Source organism: Balaenoptera ricei, chromosome X, assembly GCF_028023285.1.
Source record: "Balaenoptera ricei isolate mBalRic1 chromosome X, mBalRic1.hap2, whole genome shotgun sequence".
Taxonomy (NCBI): domain Eukaryota; kingdom Metazoa; phylum Chordata; class Mammalia; order Artiodactyla; family Balaenopteridae; genus Balaenoptera; species Balaenoptera ricei.
Window position 1 is genome coordinate 12,719,143 of NC_082660.1, and position 26,995 is coordinate 12,746,137.

The following is a 26,995-nucleotide window of genomic DNA, read 5'->3' on the forward strand; positions in this document are numbered from 1 at the left end:
GCCACCGCAATGAGAAGCCCGTGCACCACAACGAAGAGTAGCCCCCGCTCGCCACAACTAGAGAAAAGCCCGCGTGCAGCAGCGAAGACCCAATGCAGCCAAAAGTAAATATAATTAATTAATTAATTAAAAAATAAAGACTGATCACTTATTTAGGAGAATGTAATTCACTTCAGAGGTTTTAGTTGACAAAAAGAGAAAGAGAGGCTGGCAGCTACTAAGACGTTATTTCACTAAGTTAAAACATTATTACGTCTGGTTTCTAATTCTTAGTTGGGATTGCAAGAGCACGTGGTCTGCTGCTTGGAAGTGCTTTAAAATGTCCTTCTGCCTGTAATTGGTACCAGCTCTGACATTAAAACTGCACTGTATTTTCTATAAATGAGAAGCAGTTGTAAATGTTAAGGATTCATGATATTGCTGGCTTTGATTATGCATTAAATCAGTGGTCTAATTTCTCTTTTTAGCTGCAGATAACTCAACTCTTTTTGTAAGTGAAATCTTAAAGACAATACCAATACATGTGACTGGGTAAAGCCTCGGGCTTTGGTTGAAGTGGAGAGAAGGAAATCTCTTGACCTTTACCATCTGCCTCAGTATCCCAAGAAGGCCCGTCCCTAGAGCCCTAGAGTCCTGAAAACACAGAATGAAAAACGCCATGGGCAACACAGTGAGCCGCCTCTCCTCTGCACCAATTCAGCTCTCCTTAGACCCTCCCTGCCTGACTCTATACACAAGGTGAGGTCCTCTGCCTTATACCTGAAAGACCTCACAGGACCTGTATTCTCCCCTGTGAAGCTGAAGAGAAGGAAACTCGACGCACAGTTGAAAAGCGCACTGCCCAATGCTTGGCAAAACACGAATGGGTCACAGAAACACAATGAAGGGTGACGTTTCCAACTGCAAAGTAACATGGAGGCCTGCCAGGGCGTAGATAGCAGTCAGCTATATATGCTTATTAGGGAGTGAATTTTGATATTTTTTTCTTCCATCGTTTCTGTTTGCACTGGAAGCAAAGCAGAATAACACACACTCCTAGGCACAGTACAGGAAAAGAACTGCGGGTTACGGTGCAGGAAATACAAAAACCAGTTAAGTCCTAACCAGTAATCATGACCAACCTCTTAACCATGAAATGCATCCCACTGCCTGGCCATCATCCCTGTGGGTGCATATAAACAAAATTTAAATTTACATAAATTAGTATTTAAAATAGTTTTAAGTGCTGTTTGCACGAAGAGAATGGCAAAATGGTTCCCAATATATTGATACCATTCAACAACAGGTAACAGACAACAGGTAGCACGTGTGGAACTGGAGGTGGGGGGGCCCTCGGGGGGGCCCTCCCAGATCCCCCCTTCCCATCCCTTTTAACCATTTCCTTGCCATCCACCCCAAACTCAATGGCCATAAGTAATGGCTTGGGGTATGGGAGTACGAAAGCCCAGCTCCCTTGCCTGGGGTGGGTCGGGACAACTCAGAGGCAGACTGATCCTCCCGAGTCCCCGTCCTCTTTTGGACTTTGCCTGAGATGACACCCTTGCTTGGCTACCTTCCCTTCCCTGTCTGGGTTCCTTTTCCTGTGCCCCTAGGGACACTTCCTTTTCCTGCGCCCCTCGGGACACTTCCTTTAAAAGCACTCGCACAGGAGTGCCCTTCTCTGGGTCTGCCACTGGGAAACCCCGCCTAAGACACCACACTACCGAGCTCACTACCAGGAACCTGGGCTCCAGACAAGCAGTTCTGGTGTGCAATTAACACAGTACTGGCCATACCCTTTTCCTACCAAAATCTGTTCACAAAGTTTAGCCAAAATTGATCTTATTTGATTAAAAGGTGGGACCTGGAACCGAAATATCATAAAGTCTCAGTTAAGAAGAATGTACAGGGCGTGGCGTGTATAGATTAAATACAGGTTCAAGTTAATTTTTTTAAAAACCTTTCTATGATGTAGTAGTGTGCTATCCTTACTAAGTTGAGCGTAAATAATTTAAATCAGTCTTCGGGGAGTGGAGTTAGTTTTGGTTTTTGTTTCTTAAACGAGGCACTCTAAAACTGCACTATAAACAAAAGGAAATAGGCTCAATCCGCACACATATTAAGATGAATCTTGAAAACTGCTTTTTTACCAAATTCTTTACATGAGCTTGCTTTCCTGTAATTTTCCTAACTCTAAAGGTTTGCACGTGGCAAAAAAAATTCTGGGTTCCCTTAGGTTGCATTTATTCTGACACCTTTGAAGCAAGTCCATCCCATGGGACTTGAACCGTGACAAACCCGGTGAGAGTTGTCGACCCAGAGGGGGCCAGCCTCGTGCTGCTGCATACCTCAGCTTTCACAAACACACCACAGCGCGGCTTACCTTGACTCCCAGGGCTTCTCCAGAAATGACAGCAACGGTCACGCCCTCCTTACTGGGTTTAGGGATTTCGTTGCTTTTCAGTTCCTGGTACCGAGGCTCCACCATCTTCTGTGGGCTCCTCAAATTAACCCACAGTTGTAGGCCGTGGACTGGCTCCTCTGAGCAAGGCATCTCGGCGTGCACGATGCCCCGGCCCGCGGTCATCCACTGCAAACACCAGACCGAAAAGAAGGAAGTGTGACCCGCCCTCTAATGAGTCCACAGGTGGGATGATTACCACCTGGTAATTAAGTCAGGCACCTTACAAGTGTTGCTTTCCGAGGAATAACAAAACGACAGAGACAACTGCTGGGGGCCTTTCCAGTTTTCCAAACATGTCCCATGCTTCCACGTGTGCGATCAAATCATCAGCTCTGGAATTCACACAAACGGAAGAACCCCCTCTTTGGCATCCCTGAGTCTTAGATTGCGCCCCTACATGGGGAGTTGTGGGCAGAGAGTAAACTGAGAAGTGCTCTCGGGAGACGCATCTTAACAAGTGAAGAAAGCAGGATTGGGCTGGGGGAGAAGCCAGTCACCAATGCAGTTATTATACAACGGAGGCCTTAGCCGAGCCAACAGGGAGCTCTGGAGTCGGATGAAACTTCAGAATTGTCCCAAATTGAGGCTTTCCTATCCCCACATCAGCAAACCCTTGACTGTGGGCCACCGTGCAGTAGCGAGCACAACCTTGGGAGGGGCAGTTACCGGGGCAGAGGGCAGTGCCCAGGGCGGGATGCAGCTGAGAGCCATCAACAGCCGGTATTCGCAGCAGCTGGAGGACACGAGGTGGGCCTACAGGTACCTGTGGAGGCCCACGGGACCCACCACACCATAGGCGGCTGACTTCAACAGTGGGAACGGAGCCCTCACCGCTTGGAGGAAGTTACTGCCTCCGCTGTTGTGCAGACTTTTCAAGCATTCATTTATTTCTTTACTAAGAGCACATGAGGGGCCAGCCCCAGATGCCAACCTTGGGATCTGGGGATAAAGGGATAGAACACGATAGGTGGTTTCTTGCCCGTCTCAGCTTGGGTTCTCCCACAGAAGATCCTGAGACAAGGGCTCGAGTGCAGGGAGTGTATCTGGAAAGTGGTACAGAAAGCACAAGTAGGGAAGAGTAGGAAGGGTGAGCCAGGCAAGGGAGAAAGCCACAAAGGGGGGTTAACGAGCAGGTTACACCTGTGGGCACCTGGGGCTCAATCCCACTGGGAACCATGCCGAGGCACATTAGAATTGATGCATGGAGGGTGGAAGAATCCACTTCCGGGGTCACAAGCAGTCAAAGCTACACTTTACATTCTGCTCCGGGGACAGGTTACTGTTGACTTTTGGCCACGACTCTTTGCCCTTTTGCTTTTCTGCCTCTCAATCTCCTGTTCACTGAAACACCACGATTCAAATATTTGCAGATGTCATCCCCCAAAATATGTAAATGATCCCAGAAAGTACCTGTATAGAGTCCACACTTATAAAAACTGGCAAAGATGACCCAAGCACTTCCTGGGGATTTTAACTGTAACACGTCTCAGACAGGACTAGGATGGTGGCCGGGTTTGGGTCATGCTCTTTAAGTGACAACACCTACCCCTGCAAATGGACTGGAAGATAAATAGAAAATTGTCTCAAAGGCAGCAGAGAGATCTAGAAAGATGAGGACGGAAACTGGCGCAGTGAATGTGGCAGCAACTGGGACATCATGAGTGACCGTGACCTGAACAGCTTCAGGAAAGGTTTGGGGGGCAGTGCTGAGAGGCCAACCCTGATTTCAGTGAGTGGAGGATGGGACAGAAGAGAAGGAAGCCGAGACAGTGACTTGTGATTACTCTTTTCAGAAACATCAGGAAAAGCCCTACGTGGGAGCTAAAAACTGATTGTGAGGGCCCAGGGAAGCATGAGAGAGGAATACAAGGGACCCGTGCAGGTTTCCAGGCGGAGTGCAAGAAGCCATAGAAAGGGACAAGTCCAAGATGTAACAGACAGAGCAGGGGATGCGGGAAGCTACCAGAAGTGGGTGGGACGGAGCAGCCACACCCAAAGACTATGAAACCATCAGCCATTCCTCATCTGGGCCATACCTGCAGGTCTCCTGGGTTCAACTGACCAGTGTGTCCACAGAAGTCTTCATGGGCCATGCTGCCCCCTTCCAGGAGGTAAGATACCTTCGGGAAAAAAAAAAAACAGAAGAAAAAGTAGGTGTTGGAGGGCTGTGAAGAGTTGTTCACTTTTTCCACTGAAAATGTGCTGACCAAAGTGTCAGGAGCAACTAAGATGGTTGAGCGAGCTGAGGGGATGAACCTCAGTGACAGGGCCACGCTAGCCCGGGCAACATCTTTGAGAGAATTTCAAGTGGGAGCCCCTTCCTCTGGGCAGATGCAGCCCTGAGCAAGCAGAGCTCCCAGCTGGGTGAGAGGGGCCGCCACTCATACCCTCAGCCTGCCGGGCCGAGGCCCTGCCACGGTGGGTCCCAGAGCCCAGGGTGAGAGAGGCAGCTCCTGTTGAAACAGCAGGAGCCTTGTTACCAAGGCCACGTTCACCCAGGTGTGTGGGACGACAGATCTCAGGCCTCCACACCTTCCTCTACAGGCTGATGGGAGAAATTCAAAGGACGTGTCTTTCCAACACCAGGCACACATACCCATGACGTGCTCAATAAATGCTGGCGAGATATGTCAAATGAATTCATAGAAATTAAAGTCAACTTTTCCAGAGGCAACTCCGTACTAAATCTAAAAGCATTGTCCGTGTTGAAATTCTGTGTTGTCCGTCACGGTAGCCACTAGCCACAAGTGGCTACGTTTAAAATAATTAAACAAGGGGCTTCCCTGGTGGCGCAGTGGTTGAGAGTCTGCCTGCCAATGCAGGGGACGCGGGCTCGGGCCCTGGTCTGGGAAGATCCCACATGACACGGAGCAAGTGGGCCCGTGAGCCACAACTGCTGAGCCTGCGCGTCTGGAGCCTGTGCTCCGCAGCAAGAGGGGCCGCGATGGTGAGAGACCCGCGCATCGCGGTGAGGGGTGGCCCCCGCTTGCCACAACTGGAGAGGGCCCTTGCACAGAAACGAAGACCCAGCACAACTAAAATAAATAAATAAATAAATAATTTAAAAAAAAATAAATAAATAATTAAACAAAATAAAAAATTCAGCTGCACGAAATCTCTTGCATTTCTATACACTAATGATGAAAAATCTGAAAGTAAAATTAAGAAAACACTCCCGTTTACCATTGCAACAAAAAGAATAAAATATCTAGGAATAAACCTACCTAAGGAGACAAAAGACCTGTATGCAGAAAATTATAAGACACTGATGAAAGAAAGTAAAGATGATACAAATAGATGGAGAGAGATATCATGTTCTTGGATTGGAAGAATCAACATTGTGAAAATGACTCTACTACCCAAAGCAATCTACAGATTCAGTGCAATCCCTATCAAACTACCACTGGCATTTTTCACAGAACTAGAACAAAAAATTTCACAATTTGTATGGAAACACAAAAGACCCCGAATAGCCAAAGCAATCTTGAGAACGAAAAATGGAGCTGGAGGAATCAGGCTCCCTGACTTCAGACTATATTACAAAGCTACAGTAATCAAGACAGTTTGGTACTGGCACAAAAACAGAAATATAGATCAATGGAACAGGATAGAAAGCCCAGAGATAAACCCACGCACATATGGTCACCTTATCTTTGATAAAGGAGGCAAGCATATACAGTGGAGAAAAGACAGCCTCTTCAATAAGTGGTGCTGGGAAAATTAGACAGGTACATGTAAAAGTATGAAATTAGAACACTCCCTGACACCATACACAAAAATAAACTCAAAATGGATTAAAGACCTAAGTGTAAGGCCGGACACTATCAAACTCTTAGAGGAAAACATAGGCAGAGCACTCTATGACGTAAATCACAGCAAGATTCTTTTTGACCCAGCTCCTAGAGAAATGGAAATAAAAACACAAATGGACAAATGGGACCTAATGAAACTTAAAAGCTTTTGCACAGCAAAGGAAACCATAAACAAAACCAAAAGACAACCATCAGAATGGGAGAAAATATTTGCAAATGAGGCAACTGACAAGGGATTAATCTCCGGGATTTACAGGCAGCTCATGCAGCTCAATAACAAAAAAACAAACAACCCAATCCAAAAATGGGCAGAAGACCTAAATAGACATTTCTACAAAGAAGAGATACAGATTGCCAACAAACACATGAAAGAATGCTCAACATCATTAATCATTAGAGAAAGGCAAATCAAAACTACAATGAAATATCATCTCACACAGGTCAGAATGGCCATCATCAAAAAATCTACAAACAATAAATGCTGGAGAGGGTGTGGAGGAAAGGGAACACTCTTGCACTGTTGGTGGGAATGTAAATTGATGCAGCCACTATGGAGAACAGTATGGAGGTTCCTTAAAAAACTACAAATGGAACTACCGTACGACCCAGCGATCCCACTACTGGGCATATACCCTGAGAAAACCATAATTCAAAAAGAGTCATGTACCAAAATGTTCATTGCAGCTCTATTTGCAATAGCCGGGACATGGAAGCAACCTAAGTGTCCACCATCGGATGAACGGATAAGGAGGATGTGGCACATATATATAGTGGAATATTACTCAGCCATAAAAAGAAATGAAATGGAGGTATTTGTAATGAGGTGGATGGAGTTGGAGTCTAGCATACAGAGTGGAGTAGGTCAGAAAGAGAAAAACAAATACAGTGTGCTAGCACATATATATGGAATCTAAGGAAAAAAAAAAAGGCCATGAAGAACCTAGTGGCAGGACGGGAATAAAGACACAGACCTACTAGAGGGTGGACTTGGGGATATGGGGAGGGGGAGGGGTGAGATGTGACAGGGTGAGAGAGTGTCATGGACATATATACACTACCAAATGTAAAATAGATAGCTAGTGGGAAGCAGCCACATAGCACAGGGAGATCAGCTCGGTGCTTTGTGACCACCTGGAGGGGTGGGATGGGGAGGGTGGGAGGGAGGGAGATGCAAGAGGAAAGAGATATGGGAACATATGTATATGTATAACTGATTCACTTTGCTGTAAAGCAGAAACTAACGCACCATTGTAAAGCAATTATACTTCAATAAAGATGTTTAAAAAAAAAAAAATTCAGCTGCACTAGTCACATTTTGCAGGTTCAACAGCCCCATGTGCCTAGTGGCCACCACAGTGGACAGCGCAGATTATAACGCATTTCCATCTTTAAAGAAAGTTCTATTTGACGACACTGATCTTGGTAAATAAATCTGAGTATCGGCAGCCATCTATGGTAGGCATTCTGTGCAGGGAGCAAAACCTTCCTGGGAGCGTTTGCAATCACAGTACCTCTCGGCAGAATGAAATACCACCGATTCTAAACAGCACTAGAAAATCGAGCCCTTCTTATTTCATGATTTCACTAAACGGAAAAATCAAGCAGCTCTAAAATTCTCATTTTAAAAACGATTGTGATTATCCTAACTAACAAAAATGAAAAAGACACCCAACTACTTAGCATTTTAAACTACCCCAGGGACATGGTAACATCTGAAATGAAGATTTAACACTGAAAGCTTAAAACGCCATTTGTACATTGGTGCTGGGGTCCTCTCTGTACCACTCTATTTAGATTCGACTTTCCATTTTGCTCATTTTGTACACACTTATGAAATTCATCTGTAATGCCAACAAGAAATACCAATCAGCCACAACAGTTCTGAAAGGTGTCTGCAAAACATGTTTACTGGCAAACCACGCGTGGCTCCCCGCCTCAGGCTTACGGGTGACAACTCCGATCATTTGCATCATTGGATGAAGTTTTCATATTCTAGCTATCCAAATGCTTTCTTTAAAGCGTAATGTGTTTATCCGTTTTAACCTTGGAAACTGTACTTCAAAACTCTCTTTAACCATTATTAAACGAGCAAACCAGAAAATGCAGTCTGCAATTAAAATCCCAAATCTCTTGTAATTATGTAAGCCAGATCTAATTTTTGCTCAAAGACTCATTCCACCAAATATAACAATTTAAGTCACTACTTAAAAAGAGTAAATAATACTTTTTAAGCAACAAATCACAAATCTCTAAGACCACAAAAAAAGAGTAGAAATATTATATTTCAACAGGAAAGAAGAACAAAAAAAATATACCCAAGAGGTAAGAGAAGAGAAAATATCTATGAAGGTTTCAGCATATATATCAGATACTACTGTTTTACACAAATAAGATTATTTCCTCCTCCATACAAGAACGCATTATATACGTCTAGGCCAGATTGTTTTTGCAGTCTATGTTTTTGCTGTATCCTAAGGCATAAAAAGTAGATCTAACTAATCTTTTTTAATATGAAAATTCAAAAAGTTGTTTCATAACCTATAAGTGGCAATGGGTTCCTGATCATTTTCCTATACATTTGTGTATTTAGGAACTAGCCAAAAGATTATCAATTCATAGATGTAAAACTTACAACAGAATAATTTTTAAATAATAAAGATTTATGAATTCATTGAACAAATAGTCATTGAGGTCTTCCAATGGAAACGACACAGAAAATATCAATAATTGTTTTCATGACGCTCATATTCTCATGCAGAAGAGAGTAATTGGGAATAAAATATGGAGTAAGGGTCCTGCTGGGTAAGTACAGGGTCGTGTGAGGAGCACAGGAAGGGTTTAGCTCACACTTGGGTGCCAGATAAAGCTTCTCGGAGGAAGTGAGTCCTAAGGAGGGAAGGGAGTAAGCCAGACAAAGAAAGATGGCAGTGAAGGTGGGCCAGGAGTGTGTTTCAGGCACATGTGAAGACCAAGAAGTGAGAGAGATCATGACTCACTCAAAGAACACGAATGGCAAGAGATAAGAGACGAGAGAGACGAGAAGGGGCCACAAAATAAAACCAAGCATAGCACTAACACTAGATTCAGCCATGACCTCGGTCTCCTATATCAATGTGACCCCTGCTCCATCAGCAGGGCAGGACCTTCCACACAGCGTTAGGGAAAACCTCCGCTGCCCTTGGTGATATCTCCCTCCCCATGGAGGGTACTCCATTAACACTCCTCAACTCTTGCTGTATCTCACCCACCCCTCCATAGTGGGAAGGAAACAGCTTGATCTCATTGGTGGACTTGAAAGAAGCAGCTGCGCTCACATAGCTGAACCCTGTTTCTCCTCTTCCTCTTTGGGAATCAGCCTGCCACAGAAGGTCAGGGTCCTCTTCCGCTCTTTGCCTCTGTGAGAAGGGCCAGCCCCCATGGCAGTGGCCTGCAGGGCTCCAGCACAGTCAGTGAGGTCTGAATAGAGTCTGCCTCAGTTTCAGGTGCTGTATTCAGAAGCCCAGCTGCCTGCAGATATAAGCCACATTTGACAGTATCAGCTTTATTGGAAATAAAGATCTATTTTTGTCTGCTATCTTTCTTACTCTTTCATCTCAACTGGTTCGGAATTCAGGCCAGGAAAGCAGGCCATCGTTTATTCTGCCTCTTCACGTTCCCAACTCAGGGCAATTTAAGACCTGGTACTGTCATGCTCTTGAAATCTTATACTGCAGCCTTATAAACAACCCACCTCTTCTGGAGCAAATGTTATTGAGTGCCGGATCTTGAAACCAAGTATTTGTAGAGCACTTACTACAGCGCAAATCAAGCTGGCTGACACGAGGACTCTTCGTGTGTCATCCTGCAGAACAATGTCACTGAGGTATACTGTGTACAGAATGGCCTTGGTAGCAACCTTTATCCCAGCAAGTGACAGGCAGATGGCTACAGACGCTGGAGGGTCTAGATGGTGGTTAATTTTATGTGTCAACTTGGCTAGGCTAAGGCATGCCCAGATAGCTGGTAAAACATTATTTCTGGGTGTGTCTGTGAAGGTGTTTCTGGATGAGATTAGCATTTGAATCAGCAGACTGAGGAAAGAAGATCCACCATCACCAGTTGTGGGTGGGCACCATCCAATCTGTTGAGGGCTCGAATAGAACAAAAAGCTGGAGGAAGGATGACCTGTTGCTCTCTCTTCTTCAGCTGGGACGACAATCTTCTCCTGCCCTCAGACATCAAAGCTCCTGGTTCTTAGCCTTCGGATTCTGGGCCTCGGTCTGAATTATACCGCCAGCTTTCCTGGTTCGCCAGCTGGTAGACGGTAGACTGTGACATTTCCCCACCTTCCTTAATCACACGAGCCAATTCCTATAATAAATCTCCTCTTACACAATCTCTATATATCCAATTGGTTCTGTTTCTCTGGAGAACCCTGACTAGATTTTAAGTCTAAAACCCCCTCCTGGAAACTTGCTATCGTAATGGCAACAGTACAACATTGGCACGGGATCAAAGGAGATCCATTTGTAGGGGAAGTTAACATATAATGACAGCAATTTCAAATCAGTGGGGCAAGGATGCCTTTTCCAATAAACGGTATTGGAACAAGTGACTGACCATATGAGATATGACTAAAAGATGTTCACAACCTAAAAGCTGAGAGCTATATTGTATTCGGCGGGCACACTAAGGACCTCAAGCCCGTGAAGCAGCATCTCAAGTAAACCTGAGAAACTGCTCCGAGGCGGCGAAGGGGGAGGCAGGATATATAGGAGTTTTGCAACAAAGGGCAGGTAGTCTGAACGTCGAAAGATTACTGTTAATTAAAGAAAACCAGATATCTCAAGTTAAGGAATTTAGCGCTTTTTTATGTATGGGAAGATGCAAGAGTCTGGGCTCACTGAAATCCTTCCTTTGATATGCACCTCAGCTATCTGGGGCCAGGATCCTGTGTTTTCACATCCTGAGTTTCCTCAAGGCTCACCGCGGGGAGTGGCTGCAGTCTGATGGCTGCTAGATGGCAGGTATTCTTCCCTTCCTGAGTTCCCTCAGGGCTCACCCGCTCACCACCGCGGTGGCTGCAATCCCTGAGGATTGTGACATCCTTTGTTTACAGATATGGCAGGAAGTATTTTATTTCTCAGAGAAAAGAGAGTAAGCCCCCACTACATGCAGAAACGTGTTCCAAATGGATTAAGGATTTTAAAAATACACTTAGAAGATTTAAATCTAAGGAGACAACAAGAATCCAAAATGTCTGCACAAATCTATCTCAGCAATGTTTATTATGATGGCAAAAAGACAGGAACAATCTGGACGATGGGTTAATAGGGTACATTTAGCTAAATAATGGTACAGCCATACAAGAGGATATTATTATGCACCTGTTAAAAAGTGATACAGATCTTTACTCACTGACACAGAAAAGCAAAATATTGTTTAATCAAAAAAGCAGGCTACAGAACAGCAATTGTATTTAAAGGGTCAAAGGCAATGATGCATTTAAATGGGTTCATTCAAATAAAACTGTAGCCAGTCATGCTGTGTACCCGTGTAAGTGCCTGGATGGACACGTGTCAAAATGTGAACAAAGGTCATCTCCAAAGGGTGGAAATGCAAGTACGTTTTATTATCTGCTTTCTTTTCTGCTGGTCTACGTTTTCTGCAATGAGTAGTTTACTTTTTTACAATGGAAACTTTTTTTATTTTGGGAAAATAAAAAGATGTTGCCACTAATCAGTGAATGAAAGTAAGTGATATGCTTTATTGTGCATAGATGCTGGTGAATATTGGTTCCCTGGGTGGGTAAACTGGGGCTGGAAGGAAGGCAATAAGACATAAGGCAAAACACTAAGAATCAGAATAACTCCCTATTACCTGTGAGGACCACATAGCTGGCTCTGACTTTAATATGCTGCTAGATGGGAAAGATCTGGAATTCTTATAGAGGGCACTCATGCCAAAATAAGAATTAAGCACTTAGGACTCCATACAAAGCTGAAGAATTTCAGAGGACAAATTAAAAGCTTCCAAATGTCATACAACCAGCCAAACTACACTGAGCAGTGTCTAGAATTGCTTTCCTTTTCCTGTTATTCATGTACTTTTAATTAAAATAACTGCATAATAAAGGCAAATTTCTTTCTGTTTGGGCTGAAGCTCCCCTTTGGCTTCTCAAAGGAGTGTCTTTCAAATCATGTTCTTTCCCTCCCCCAAGATCTTTCAATTATCCAAGCCTAGGGACTTTCAAGTTGTTAATCATCTAAAAATATGTCAGGCAACTTTCAAAAGTAAATTGTCGGGAACATGAGTCATTTAAAGATGAAAATTTACATGGATATCAAAAGAGATATTTTTGTTTGTTTGGGTTTTTTTTTTTTTTTGCAAATTTTATTTTAGGGAGCAGTTCCAACACTGTTTGTAAAAGACTGAGGAGACCATTATTGCCCCCTTTTTCCCCTACGTTTGCGGCGTGGATGTCCTCTTTTCTCTGGCAATACACAAGTAAACAGCATCTCCCCTATCCTAAATAAAATCTGAATTACAGAAGTCTGGCCAACGACGCTTTACTGAGTCCGTAATGCCTACCTTTTACTACTTAAAGCAAAAAACACGCTTTTAGCCTTTGGGGAAATAATAATCAGAAACCGAGGAAATTTTATTTACTATCTTTTATTTATTTATTTATTTTTGCTAAGTGCTGTAAATGTTACACTGAGACCTTAAGGATAAATTAACGTCTGCAGAGGATTAAAAAAAAACAAACAAACCTCAGGCAGTACTTTGAGAACTGACATGATCCAGATGATTTTTTAGGACATTACATAATCGCAAACACCTGGAGAATTGCCGTGGGTGGTTGACGGGATTGGGAGTGTTATGTTTAAACTTGAGACTTGCATGTGTCTAATTAAGTAAGAAATCTGTAATTTGAAACAGGTGTTTTCTTAACGGACTTGACGTGCTTCCTGGTCCTGCTGCATCCTTCCTCCTCCTGGTCCTAAACTTTCCACGGGTCTTTACTAAATATTTGTGCTTCCTTGTCAGTTCTTACTTGTTTGTGTGTTTGTTTGTATTTGGAAAGAGAAAGACACAAACCCACAACAGTAATGAAAGTAAAGCATCACCTGCAATATGAAGTTTAGAGAAGGTGTACTTCAAGGAGCTATAAATGAATCCTGAAGAATTACAGCACCAAACAGAGTTTGTTGTTTCTGGTTGGTATTTAGGAAGAAGAGTGTCATGACCTCATTCCCTGTTACAGATGCAAAACACATTCTTTAAAAGAAAAAGATTATATTATAGATTAAACTCTGTTTTCTTTTAATTTCCATTTGCTCTAAAATGGTGCCCTTTTCTCTATTGGTAGCTGAGTAGGAAAAAGAGAAAAACAAAACAAAAACACGGGTTGAGGTCATGGCTGATGAGAGAGGCCGGCAAGGAACATCTTGCGTAACCGAAGCGGCTAACTGGTCTTCAAGGACAGAAACAGCATGTTTGAATCCATACAATTCAGGACCCGACTTATTTTACAAAAATGTCTTAATTTCTTGAGCAATCACTGAGAAACCTGGAAATTCACACCCTGCCCCCAAGTTGGCTCATCCAATCACGACCCCACAAAAACACCTTCACAAGTGCCAGAAGGTGGTTTGCACAAAAGAGGAAAAGAGAAGCAACATGGTTTAGGTATTCAGCCAAGGGGCAAACCCGAACTTTTAACGCTCTGCCACAACCCCCGGAGACGCCCCCTGCTGGCGAAGCCCTGCCTCGGGAGCCACTCGGGCACTGGAGCCTGGGTGGGAACCTGGGCTTTGCCACTTATTTACCAGGTGTGAGATGTGGGGTGAAGTCCTTAACTTCTCGGAGGCTCAGTTTCTTCACTTACAACAGGGACCTAGGCAATGAACTCACCGAGCATGGTGAGGGCTAACCCAGGTGATGTGTGCAAAGCACATAACAAGTGTTCAGTAAGTTCTAGAATCAGCACACATACGTTTGCCACATTCCTCGAGCAGAGATCCTGTTCATGGGTCCTCCCTCTGGTCCTCACTGGAGCTTCCTGGAATGATTTCCCCCGATATTCTCATGGTTTGCGTCCTCACTTCGTTCAGGCCTCTGCTCAAATATCACTGCCTAGGGACTTCCCTGGCGGTCCAGCGGTTAAGACTTAGCCTTCCAATGCAGGGGGTGCGGATTCGATCCCTGGTCAGGGAGCTAAGATCCCACATGCCTCACGGCCAAGAAACCAAAACATAAAACAGAAGCAATACTGTAACAAATTCAATAAAGACTTTAAAAATGATCCACATCAAAAAAAAAAAAATGTCACTGCCTAAGAGAGGCCACCCCCAACCAGGTCATCTAATTGGTCAATCTATTCTCAATCCTCCTACTCTGTTTCTTCTTCCTAGCTTTTTCATGAAGGGCACTATATTATATAATTATTTGGTTATTCATTTATTGTCTGTCTTCCCTAAGAAAATGCAACCTCCCTGAAGGCTAGAACATATAGCTGACACTGAAGATGGATGGATGGATGGATGGATGGATGGAAGGAAGGAAGGAAGGAAGGAAGGGCAGCATCTTGTATTTGCATAGCATTTCAGCACTTAAAAAGCATATGATCCTGGGAATATATTATCACCTACACGATACTGATGAAAACATGGTGGCTTAGTGTGATTAAGTTTACACCATTAATAGTAGCAGAGAAAGGACTTAACATTTTCTGTCTCTGAGAATAAAACTATTTTCACTCTCGCACAGTGTCCCACAAATGCTGGCGCCATCTTGGCAGTAACACAGGTGCTGTGAGCACCGCGCCTGCCTTGGAGGAGACAACTGATGGGAGCTGCAAGAGGAGCCAGGGCTGCCAACTGCGAGGGCTTTAGGCAACCTGGCACCTCTGGCAAAGAAAGGGTCCTTGCTATTGTACACAAAGCTGAAAACAGGCCTTGGGATTCCCAGGTGAAGTGGAGAAGAGGCTGATGGACAGGCAGCCCCATGATCCCGCGATGAGGGGATCATGGGATCCTTCTCTGGTGTGGACGTTGACAAGTTCTACCCAACAACATCTAACTACAGAGCAATGAACAAGTGACTTGAAAGCAATTTTCCTTTTCTATTTTTCTGTTGCTCCCCTCACAAAAGTCTCCCAAATTTACTAATTTTCCTTTCATCCTGAATAAAATTTCAGACATGCACATCGAGGTTCTATGATGATCACATTCCCAAATCTACTCAGGCTGAACTGCAAATTTCCTGAGAATCTTCCAGCTGCTTCTAGAACCCCAGATTCAGACATGCCCTTCCTCTTCAAACTCCACTCAGGATTCAACCCTTTGGGGGAATCTCTTCAGACAAACTACCCCTGGCTCCCCATGTCGTCAGGCCAGCCTCTTAACTGATACCACTTACATCTTGTAAAACTGTGGTCAAAGCGTTCACGTCCATTGTTTCATTTCCCATGTTATACTGAAGGGGCTTCTAGGGAATGGTGTGCCAGCTTCTAGAATTACCCCAATTTCCCACATACAAAAGCACTATGTCTGTACCCAGCGGGAAAGTGGGTAGTTCGAAGCATTGTTGCTTAAGAGTGCCCTCTGCTGATCCTTATGATGCGTGCTCACTGTTTTTCTAAAATCAGTTCTCGCCAAACCAGGGAGCTGTCTGGCTAAAAGATCCACCGATGACTAAGTATGTCTTCCAGCCCGAGCGCGTTGTCTCTGCTCAAAGACCACGTGTCCATGGGGCAGGCTGCCCTCTATTCATCAAGGGAGGGGCTGTGTTGTGGTGTAGAAGTGAGTTTTCCTCTAGTTAAAAGCTGTCAAGGCTGACACCCAAGAAAGAAGGGCCTGAAACGCTCCTCCGCATACATGGTCCTAGGCAGGCTTGGGGCTCACAGGGCTCTTACAGAGACAGAGTTAAGGGAATCATGTCGATTTCCCTCTTGTTTTAATATTTTGTTCAAATTTCATTATAATAATATTTAACTTAATTAAGCAGCTGACACCTTTTGGTGGGTGATTTCTTATTATTCCTGATTCAATTCATTGTAAGGATCTAATTTCTGAATGTTTCAGTGAATGTGTTCATTGCACTTGATGTTATTGGGCCACAGTTCTCGGGATTTTGGACTTCAAGAAGCAATAAAACATTTTATAATAAGGGGGTGTGATATAGGGATGCCAATTTTTGTCTTTCTTTTGTCTTTTTAAATAATCCTTTAATTTTGGAATATTTTTTAATCTCTTTTTCTTTTTATTTCATTTCAGCCTGCACAAGAGAAAATGTCATCACAAACTCATAAACGGGAAGTTAGAAAGCACCCAAGGGGAACACAATGATTATCCCTTCCCCACCTTCAGGGAGCTACTGGTAACTCCAGCAGGGAGGACACTACTAAAACATGTAGCTAAGAGAAGCGAATGTTGCAGAGAAGTACAATTAGTCCCACTGGACACAGAAGAAAGATTAATCCTGATGAGGATGAATCTAGAGGAATGGGGGAGTAACTCATGGAGAAGGCAGCCCCCCAGCTGGTCCCTAAAGGACTGAAATATTGGGGAAAAGCTGGGGTGGGTGGGGCAAAACGGTATAGAGAAGAAGGAAAAGAATCTTTAGGTTGTAATAAAAGGTCATAAGCAACTAAAGCACCATTTTGTTAATTATCATGTTATTCCTAATCATGAATGGTCTCCTTGTGGCTACAAGAAGTTAAATGATTGGTCCTTAAATATCCCGGCAGTCAACCAACCCAATCCATTTCCTCATTATACCGGAAGTTCTGAGGAGAAGTGAGAGCATTACTTTGCACTTATGGGCAGGAAAATCCAGGTCCCTGAACCATGAGAGCAGTGGGTCCCACACTAAGTAACAGAAGGAGTATGAGGTGTTCACAGTTTGAGGATCTGTGCCACCTGTGCAACCTCACTTCAAATGCTATGAACGTGTCTATGTATTGAAACACTAGCAGATGTACAGAATGGGAACTTTGTTCCAGGAGTGGGAGCATGGAAGAGTGGACCGGTGTGGGCCTGGGATCAGAGGGGCCCACCTGCCTTGTACGGGCCGTGAGCTTGACAAGTCACCACTTCTCTGGCCTCTGTTTCCTCATCTGTAAAATGGGGGGTGGGCATGTGTGCTAACAATTCCTGCTTTTCAGGGTTGCTGTGAGGTTTAGAGCTAAAGTAGACAAAGCATGTGAAGCTTCTCATAAAACATTAGGTATTTTAGGTATTTTACCTAAACATATTAGGTAGCTAATATGTTAATATTAGGTAGCTAATATTAGGTAGCTAATATTACTGCGTGGCAAATTTCCTTTGCATTTACTCCTGTATGTTCAGGCATTTCATTTGAAAAAGAGTGTATTGACGGGTAACTCTGAAGAAGCTTTGCTAATAGTGCTGAACATTTGGAAGAAGCTTTTTGTCATGTAATGATCTATGTTAATTTATTTTAGACTTATTTTTAGTCTCACTTAGGAAGCATTACTTTATATTTGGTAACATTAAAGAATGTTTAACGACTAGTATATAGTCTTTATTACATCCCCCTCCAATTTGTCTACTTAAGAACTCTGGAATGTAGTCTCTCAGACACGAATGGTTTCTGTTTGTGATTGGAATCGGGTGGGCGAGTGCGGCAGAGGGAGAAATTGGTTGGGAATATATTTCGACTACTTTCAAAGAATATTTCCATTGAACTGCTTCTTTCCCTCAAATGACCTATGCTGGGAGCTGTCCTGGGCACTGCAGGGTATTCAGCGGCATTCCTAGCCTCTACCCACTAGATGGCAGTAGCACCCTCCAGTTGGTATAATCAGCATGGTCTCCGGACATTGCCACAAGGCCCTGTGCAGACAAAATCACCCCCAGTTGAGAACCACTGACACAGTCTAAAAGCCAGACTTTTAGACTAAAGATGGTTCTAATTTCAAAAAGACTGCATTAACTCGGGAGTTTTAGGATATAAATATTGGTCATTCATTCATAACTAGAGATAGAGCTTGGCTTTGAAGGCCTTCCCCAATGATGGCCCAACCTACAGCTTTAGATCCCACCCCACCCTACACATCCAATTTTTATGTCCGACTAAACTACTCCCCGTTTCTAGTTTATCCCCGTACTATGTCCTCTACTTTTTCCTCTGCTGTTCAGTCAGTCATATCTAACTTACTCCTTAAGGTTTTACTAAATGGCCAACTCTTCCCTGAAACCCTCCCAGACTTGTTAGAAGTGCTAGCTTCTCCCTCAGAATGCGAAACTTCACCAGCTGGACCTCTCTTGTTCCTCCTTAATCATTTTCTAACTTTCTTACAAACTGGAAGTCCTCTGCCCCCACTTGTAAACTCATGCACACGCATCCGCATGCACACACACACACACACACACACACACACAATTTTAATTTCCTTTCGGACAGGGAACACGTTGAGGAGGAGAAAGTTATGTTTTTTAATTTGAAGCACTTTTAAATTTCGTTGGCACCCTTAATGGTGCACAAATGTTTCCTAGAGGAAGCTGCCCCTAGATCATACCCCACCCCCCTTCCACTCTGGCATATGTTATTAACTTGTCTGGTTGACTGGAACAGAACACAAACGAGGTCGATTTTATGTGGAGAAGGCAGACCCAAGATGAAGGCCTCAGCAAGAGTTCCTGGAGAGCAAGTGAGTGCCAGGACCTTCATCGACCGTGAGAGCGCTGTTTATCTTCAAATATGGCGTGTGAAGAGGGAATTTTGAAAATATATTTTAAATAACCAATACACATGGTCCAAATTCTAATGGTACAAAGAGAAAAAGAGGGTTAGAGTGAAAATTAACTCTTTCCCACTCTCCCTCATCACCCAGTAACCTTCCCTGGAAGGTACATTATCAGCTTCTTGGGTGTCCTTTGAGAGAGAATCTAGGCATTCCCAAGAATCAAAGTATGAGTGGAAACAACCCGAACGTCCATCAAGAGATGACTGGATAAACAAAATGTGACACAGCCATACAATGGCTATTAGCCATAGAAGGGAATAAGGTTCTGACACATGCTACAACATGGATGAAGCTTGAAAACATTATGCTAAGTGGAAGAAGCCAGTCACAAAAGACCACATACTGTATGATTCCTTTTATATGAAGTGTCCGGAATAGGCAAATCCATAGAAACACAAAGTTTCAGAGGTTGTCAGCGGTTGGGGGACGTGGTAATGCGGATTAACTGCTAATGGGTGATGGCTTTCTTTTGGGGGGTGATGAAAATGTCTGGAATCAGTGGTGATACTTGCACAATCTTATGAATATACTAAAAACCACTAAATTTTCAAAAAAGCTTTGTGAATATATATTTTTATCTGTTGTTATATGTTTTCTCTCTAAGCACCATCTTCTTTCGGTATTGTTACATGAATTCTGTAATTTTGTTTTCTTTGCATCAATGTAATCTGTGGAAGTCATCATTCATTCAGATAGTCCACCTTCCCCACAATAAATAATAAACCATTTTTGGGAAAGAACAAAGGTACAGTCTTTGCTCTTTATACAAATCCCACATTATGCCATAACAATTTTGTACCTTGCCTCTGTCACTTTCCAACTATCATGGAGATTATTCTTTATCAGGACCTATGAAGCTGTGACATTCTTCTACCAGCTGGGTAGTATGTCATTATATGCACACATGTATGTGAACCATAGTTCTCAACTGGGGGCAATGTGGTGGCCTCCCTGCCCAAAGCGGACAACTGGCAATAATACCTGGAGACACTTTTTCTTGTCGCCACTGGAGGTAACGGGGTGCTATCGGCAGCCGGTGAGGAGGGGACGGGATGCAGCTGAACATCCTACGATGCACAGACCCCCGCAGCAAAGAATGATCCACCCAAAATGTCAATAGCGCCACGGGTGAGAAACCTCGATTTAAACAGACCATGATTCATGAAAATTTAAGTTATTTATAATATCTGCTTTTATAAATAATGTTGCATAATATTCCACCTTCCAGACATACAAAAATTTCCTTACATATAATCTCCACATATATAATCATTTCCTTTTTATTTTGGATACTTACTCTGTTACTTTTTTTCTTTTTTTGACTTTTTAATATTGCACTGGAAGAAACATTTGTATAACAAGCCTCTGTTCTTATGTTGTTTTTGTTTTTTTCAGGAAATTATTAGATTCCTAGAAGTAGGATAATTGGATTAAAGGAGAAAAACTTTTTGCCCTGGAATTATAAGGGGTCTTATTGCTATTATGAATGGGACTGCCCCCCTCATTATATCTGGCTATTGCCTTTGGGCAGGAAAGTGGGTGATTTTTGCATAGTTATTTTCTATCCAGCCATTTAGTAAGAGGTTTTGGTTGATATTCTTAGCATGGTGGTGCCGAGGGGTGTCCTGGGGGTGAGGGTGGCTTTAGCTTCCTTCCTATAATCTGTTAGTGTCACCCCCAATCCACGCCAAATAAATGTATACGCTAAAATCCACATGCTGCAGTGTAACCGTAACTTTAGAACAAGTCCTGTGCCCTCCATCGTCCTCCAATCACATCACCACCCAAAGCTGGACGCAGCCACGGTGGGGTTTCCTTTTATTAGCATATTACCTACAAATAAATAATTTGTCCTCCTCCTTTCCAATAGCTCTCTTATTAATAGCGTCAAAGCTTCCAGAACCATATTCAATCGTGGTGGTGCTGGTAGACATTCTCATCTTTTTCTCACAGTGACAGGAACATGTCAATACCTCCATGTCAGAGATGAGAGAGGATGTTCCGTGAACAATAGTCTTTCTGATGTTCAGAAAATATCCTTCTTTCCTAGTTTTCCTAGAGTATTTTTTTTCTTTCCAGAATAGATTTTTTTAAACGTTATGTTTTTATAATTAAATTTATTTACTTATTCATTTTTGGCTGTGTTGGGTCTTCTTTGCTTTGCACAGGCTTTCTCTAGTTGTGGCGAGCGGGGGCTACTCTTCATTGCGGTGCATGAGCTTCTCATTGCGGTGGCTTCTCTTGTTGTGGAGCACGGGCTCTAAGCGCGCAGGCTTCAGTAGTTGTGGCACGTGGGTTCAGTAGTTGTGGCGCACAGGCTCTAGCGCGCAGGCTCAGTAGTTGTGGCGCACAGGCTTAGTTGCTCCGCGGCCTGTGGGATCTTCCTGGACCAGGGCTCAAACCCGTGTCCCCCTGCATTGGCAGGCGGATTCTTAACCACTGCGCCACCAGGGAAGTCCCTCCAGAATGGATTTTGAATTCAATCAAGCTTTTTTTTTCCCCAGCTTTGATTCAACGATGGTATGGTTTGGGTTTGAAAGTGCAATGCAAATTAGAAAAAACAGGCCGCGTGGGAGACGGGAGGTTTGGGTCCAGTTGTAAGTTTTAGGTGTGAACCAACAGAACCCTACCCTTCCTCTAGAGGTATTGTTCAGAGGTTGCATGCAAACGCTGCTGGCTGCCAACCAGTAAACATTAGTCTGGCTTTTCTGATGGGCACACCCTTGGAAACAGAGCGGGTTTGTTCTCCTGAACAAAATCAAAGAACCTGCTGAGGCTTGTGGTGAAAAACTTGATAAAACATTTCTAAGCCCAACTAAGGACAGAATGGACCAGACCATCCTAAAACATTCCTGAGAAGCAGGCAGGACTGTTACTCCTAACCATTCTTCAATTGAAGCGGCAATGATCAACCAGGTTGGTTTCCCCAGGACAGAGGGGTTCCTAGGAACACGGGCCTTTCAGTGCTAAAACCTGGAAAGTCCTGAGGCTGTAATTTAAAGGATGATTTTGAAAGGTACAAAATGGTAGGTGAAGGGTTCATCAACAGTGTGTGAAATTGAAGCACTTCTCTTTCAGGCAAAACTAAATTGGGGCAGGGCGTGGATTAAAAAGGAAGAGTGTTGCGCATTTTTTCACATGGTTCTTTGTTCTGAGCATACAGAGTTGCCCTAAACAAATCAAGATATCAGGCCTGACCAGATATAGGTAACTGCAAAATCATTCCACCCTTTACCACTTGGCCTTTCAAAACAATGCTCCCCGGAGTCCAAACTACAGGCAGGAAATTCTGCGTGCATTTTCCCCTTTGTCTTGGGACCACCAGCTGTGCCTCCTCCAGGGCCTTCCTTCTTCCTCAACTTTTATGCAAGTTTTTAACAGAATGTATTTCGCTATCTAAACCGAAGAGTTAAGTTTTAGAAAATGATTAGCCATTAACTCAGTAAAATCACGTTCTTGTTCTTAGCTCATAGAGTTATAATATTTCTTGGATAAGGAAGATGTGGTACATATATACAACGGAATACTACTCAGCCATAAAAAAGAATGAAATAATGCCATTTGCAGTAACATGGATGGACCTAGAGATTATCATACTAAGTGAAGTAAGTCAGGAAGAGAAAGATGAATACCATATGATATCACTTATATGTGGAATCTAAAATATGACACAAATGAACTTATCTATGAAACAGAAACAGACTCAGAGACATAGAGAACAGACTTGTGGCTGCCAAGAGGGAGGGGAGGTGGGAGAGGGATGGATTGGGAGTTTGGGGTTAGCAGATGCAAACTAGTATATATAGGATGGATAAACAACAAGGTCCTATTGTATAGCACAGGGACTATATTCAATATCCTGTGATAAACCATAATGGAAGAGAATATGAAAAAGTATATATATATATAAAACTGAATCACTTTGCTGTACAGCAGAAATTAACACAACATTGTAAATCAACTATACTTCAATTAAAAAAATAATAATATTTCTGGTTTGGAGGGTCATCTAGATAAGTGATTCCTAGGTTGAGTTGGCACCTGAGATTCCAGGTGATACCACTGCTGGTTCACGGATCACACCTGAGGTAATAATAATTTTGCAGGAAAATATTCTCCACATTTCTTTGATCATGTATCAGTATTAGTTTAAAAAAATGTGAGCAGGGACTAAACAACATATATTTAGTTCTATTTTATATTCATGTGTTAGTCCAGCATAATTTCAGTTTTCTTTAAAAATATAAACATGAGCTCTAATATTTTATTTCAGCACAGCACTGACTCATCTCGCACAAAACCTATTTTGAGGACCATTGATCTTGATAACATACCCATTATGTTAACATGCAGTGCATGCTTGTATTTCTCCAGGCATAAGAAAATCACTGATCCAGGGGACCTATTCCATCTTTGCATAAGGAATTGTTAAAAAGGTCTTCCTTCTATCGGGTTGTACCTATGCTTTGTATCTAAAGGTCTACCTTTGGGGGCGTGCAAAACAAGCCAAATCCTTGTTAACACTATTTCAACTCCTATCACTGAAAAGGGCCTGATTTCCTTAATATGCAAAGAGCATTTATAAAGCAATAAGAATAATACCACCAACCCAACAAAACAAAATAGGCCAAGAATATAAACATGTATGGTAAAAAGATGTTTAAAAATGAAAAGAAGGGCTTCCCTGGTGGCACAGTTGTTAAGAATCCGCCTGCCAATGCAGGGAACACGGGTTCAAGCCCTGGTCCGGGAAGATCCCACAGGCCATGGAGCAACTAAGCCCGTGCGCCACACCTACTGAGCCTGCGCTCTAGAGCCCGTGAGCCACAACTACTGAGCCCACAGGCCACAACTACAGAAGCTCGCATGCCTAGAGCCTGTGCTCCACAACAAGAGAAGCCACTGCAATGAGAAGCCCATGCACCGCAATGAAGAGTAGCCCCCGCTCACCACAACTAGAGAAAGCCCACGCGCAGCAACGAAGACCCAATGCAGCCAAAAATGAATGAAAAGATAACCAACCTTGCTCAGATAAGAAAAATTCAAATTAAAACTGATGAAGCATTATTTTTCACTTGTCAAAATGGCAAAGATAGGGCTTCACTGGTCGCACAGTGGTTGAGAATCTGCCTGCCAATGCAGGGGACATGAGTTCGAGCCCTGGTCTGGGAAGATCCCACATGCCGCGGAGCAACTGGGCCCGTGAGCCACAATTACTGAGCCTGCGCGTCTGGAGCCTGTGCTCCGCAACCAGAGAGGCTGCGATAGTGAGAGGCCCGCGCACCGCGATGAAGAGTGGCCCCCGCTTGCCGCAACTGGGAAAGCCCTCGCACAGAAATGAAGACCCAACACAGCCATAAATAAATAAAATTTTAAAAAATTTTTTAAAAAATGGCAAAGGTAAAGAAAAGTTGGGTAAATATATTGTGTTGGTGATGCTGTAGGAAAACAAGTACCCTCATACATTGCTCTGGTAATGTCAACTGGTACAATTTCATGGCAGATGCTTAATGAAGCCATCAAAGATTAGTCTTTTTTTAAATATTGGGAAAATGTTAACAGTACAATGTTAGGGGAAAAAAAAGACACAAAACATATACAGCATACCAGAAAAAAAAGTACTGGAAGAAAATACGCCAAAACAATAGCAATGCCTATTTCTGGATGGTAAGATAACAGGTGATTCTAAACTCTGTTCTTTATACTAATTAGCATTTTCAAAATTTACAACAAGCCTGTAGAGAATGCTCCAGGGAGGAGGTGAGGAGAGCCTAGAAGTGGACCTGGTTTTGAACTGCAGACTATTAAAGTTCACAGTAAGAGACAGCTGAGTCCTTACCTTACCTACACTCCTGGGGGAAACTGGTACAGTCGATTCTAGTTATTTACAGTAGTGATGTTCTATAAAGTTGCCATGATCACTGAATGAGCCAACACTGAACCTCTGCTCCTGAGGAAATACAGGGTTACGTTCCTGCGAGCCTCAAGTCACAACCAAGAATCAATACGTAACCTCCTGTTATGTGTGCTTCTGTTTAAAGACACCTTACTGAATATATATCGCTGATTCATTAACACTGAACTCACGGCCAGCAGCAGTGTAACTCAGGCCTGAAGGAAGCATCTCTAACACACGTATTTTCTCCATAAGGCCCCTCACAGCCTTCTTGCCCTTAGGAACACTGGACAGCACTTCAGCACTATGCCTGGGGTGGGGGAGGCATTTAAAACAGCGAGATCACCAACAAAAAGCACAAAAATGTGGCACTAAATAGACCTCAAGAAGGACACTTGTTTGCAGTATGAGAGCTGAAACAAGAAGGCAGAGCATCGTCTTGATCACCCTCAGCTGAGAGCATGTGCACATTGGGCTGCTCTGCGCATGCCCGCCAATGACGGCGCAAGCACCACAGTTACAAATACATTTAGTGAGGAGGTGAATTCACGAATATAGAATCTACAGATGATGAGGATTGGCTATAGTTACAATTACACTTTTCAGGAAAATGCTTACTCAAAAGTAAAGAGCCAAAAATCGATATTCTACAGCTGGACCCCTTCCCAGAGTAGTTTAACATTGAGCACTGTACAATTTATAAATTGTAACTTAGAAAGGAAATTAGGGACTTCCCTGGAGCGGGTTTGATCCCTGGTCAGGGAACTAAGATCCCGCATGCAGCGTGGTGTGGCAAAAAAAAAAAGAAAAGGAAATTAAATTTTCTTTCAATAATGGAAAGGAAAGCAATGTGTTTCATCATTCATTTTATTTAATATATTTGTCATCTTCAGCAGAAGCCATCTCTTTTTATTATTCAATTAAATTCAGCCAGGAGTGACTGAGAATCTCCACCAGGAGAACATGGAGACAGGCGGGATGATCTGAGCTGAAGAAACTTACAGTCCTCTTGGGTGTGGGAGGGGGAGGTTGAGGCAATTCCTCATTTTAATACAAAACAGAATATGATCAAGGCCACCATAAAGATCTAACATGTATGAGTGGAAAAATCTAATGCTACGGGGGCCAAATGAAGGAGAAAGGGTATCCTCTCGGGACTGTCTGGAAAACATGATGGAGACAGTAATATTTGAAAAGATCTTGAAAGATTAGTAAAATGGTAGCTGGAGCTGTGGGATGGAGTGGTGAGAATGTCCTGATACCAGAAGCAGAAGAGCATAGTAGGGAGACCTGTTCCAGAAGCCGAGTCAGAACTCAGCATGAGTGTAGGCGAGGTGAAAGGCATGCCTTCCATTACTGCTGTAAAGCAAGGCACAGTGGCCCCGAAGTGGTCACAGAGAAGAGAACCGGAAGGCAAATGGCTAAGTGACAAATGGAAACCGGTCCAACGACCTTAATCCTTCAAACTGTTTCCAGAAGCTTCTAGGCTTATTCTATTTTCACACTGCAGAGGTTAACTCTTTACTTGTCCACATCTTTTACATCCTTAACTAAACCCCATACTGGAGGCAAGCAGGGGTCATGCCTCATTCTTCATTAGCCTCCCTTCCTCTGCCACTGCCCAGTTTCCCCAACACACAAACACACACATCCCAACATACAGAAGATCACCTGACACCATGTTTCATGTCGCCAGACATCAATAAATATTTACTCATTCAGTAATGGACTTGACAAACACACTAAGCCCTAGTCTGTTCCCTTAGAATACAGGTTTTCCTCAGGGAGCAGGTGACTGAACTTTGTTGGGAACTGTCCCTGCATCTTCCCCACAGTATCTGTGTGTGTGGAGAATGGGAATCTTTGAAAGGGCCCCAATATTATATTACACATTCTTATTTTCTCATTGAACTAAAACTGAAAATAAGTGTTCAGCAGAATCTGTACAAACTTTACAGTTAAATTTGTAAATGTATATATCTGGCCTTAAAATTCTAATTTTTAGGCCACATTCTGTTTCGGCCCCTTGATTCTATAATTCCTTAGAACTGAGTTAAATACTAATAGTGTTCTTGGATTGTATTTTGGGG

At 43.2% G+C, this 26,995-nt stretch overlaps 1 protein-coding gene across 4 annotated transcripts in view; it reads right to left on the minus strand.

Annotated features, from left to right (window-relative positions):
* PIR (pirin) overlaps positions 1–26,995 on the minus strand; it is a 103,064-nt gene that overhangs the window by 56,532 nt on the left and 19,537 nt on the right. For all 4 annotated transcript variants that reach the window (XM_059910564.1, XM_059910565.1, XM_059910566.1 and 1 more), the window contains exons 4-5: positions 4,480–4,563; positions 2,363–2,569 (exon numbers count right to left, since the gene is read on the minus strand). In XM_059910564.1, coding sequence (XP_059766547.1) covers positions 2,363–2,569; positions 4,480–4,563 — 291 coding nt within the window. The remainder of the gene's footprint in view (positions 1–2,362; positions 2,570–4,479; positions 4,564–26,995) is intronic.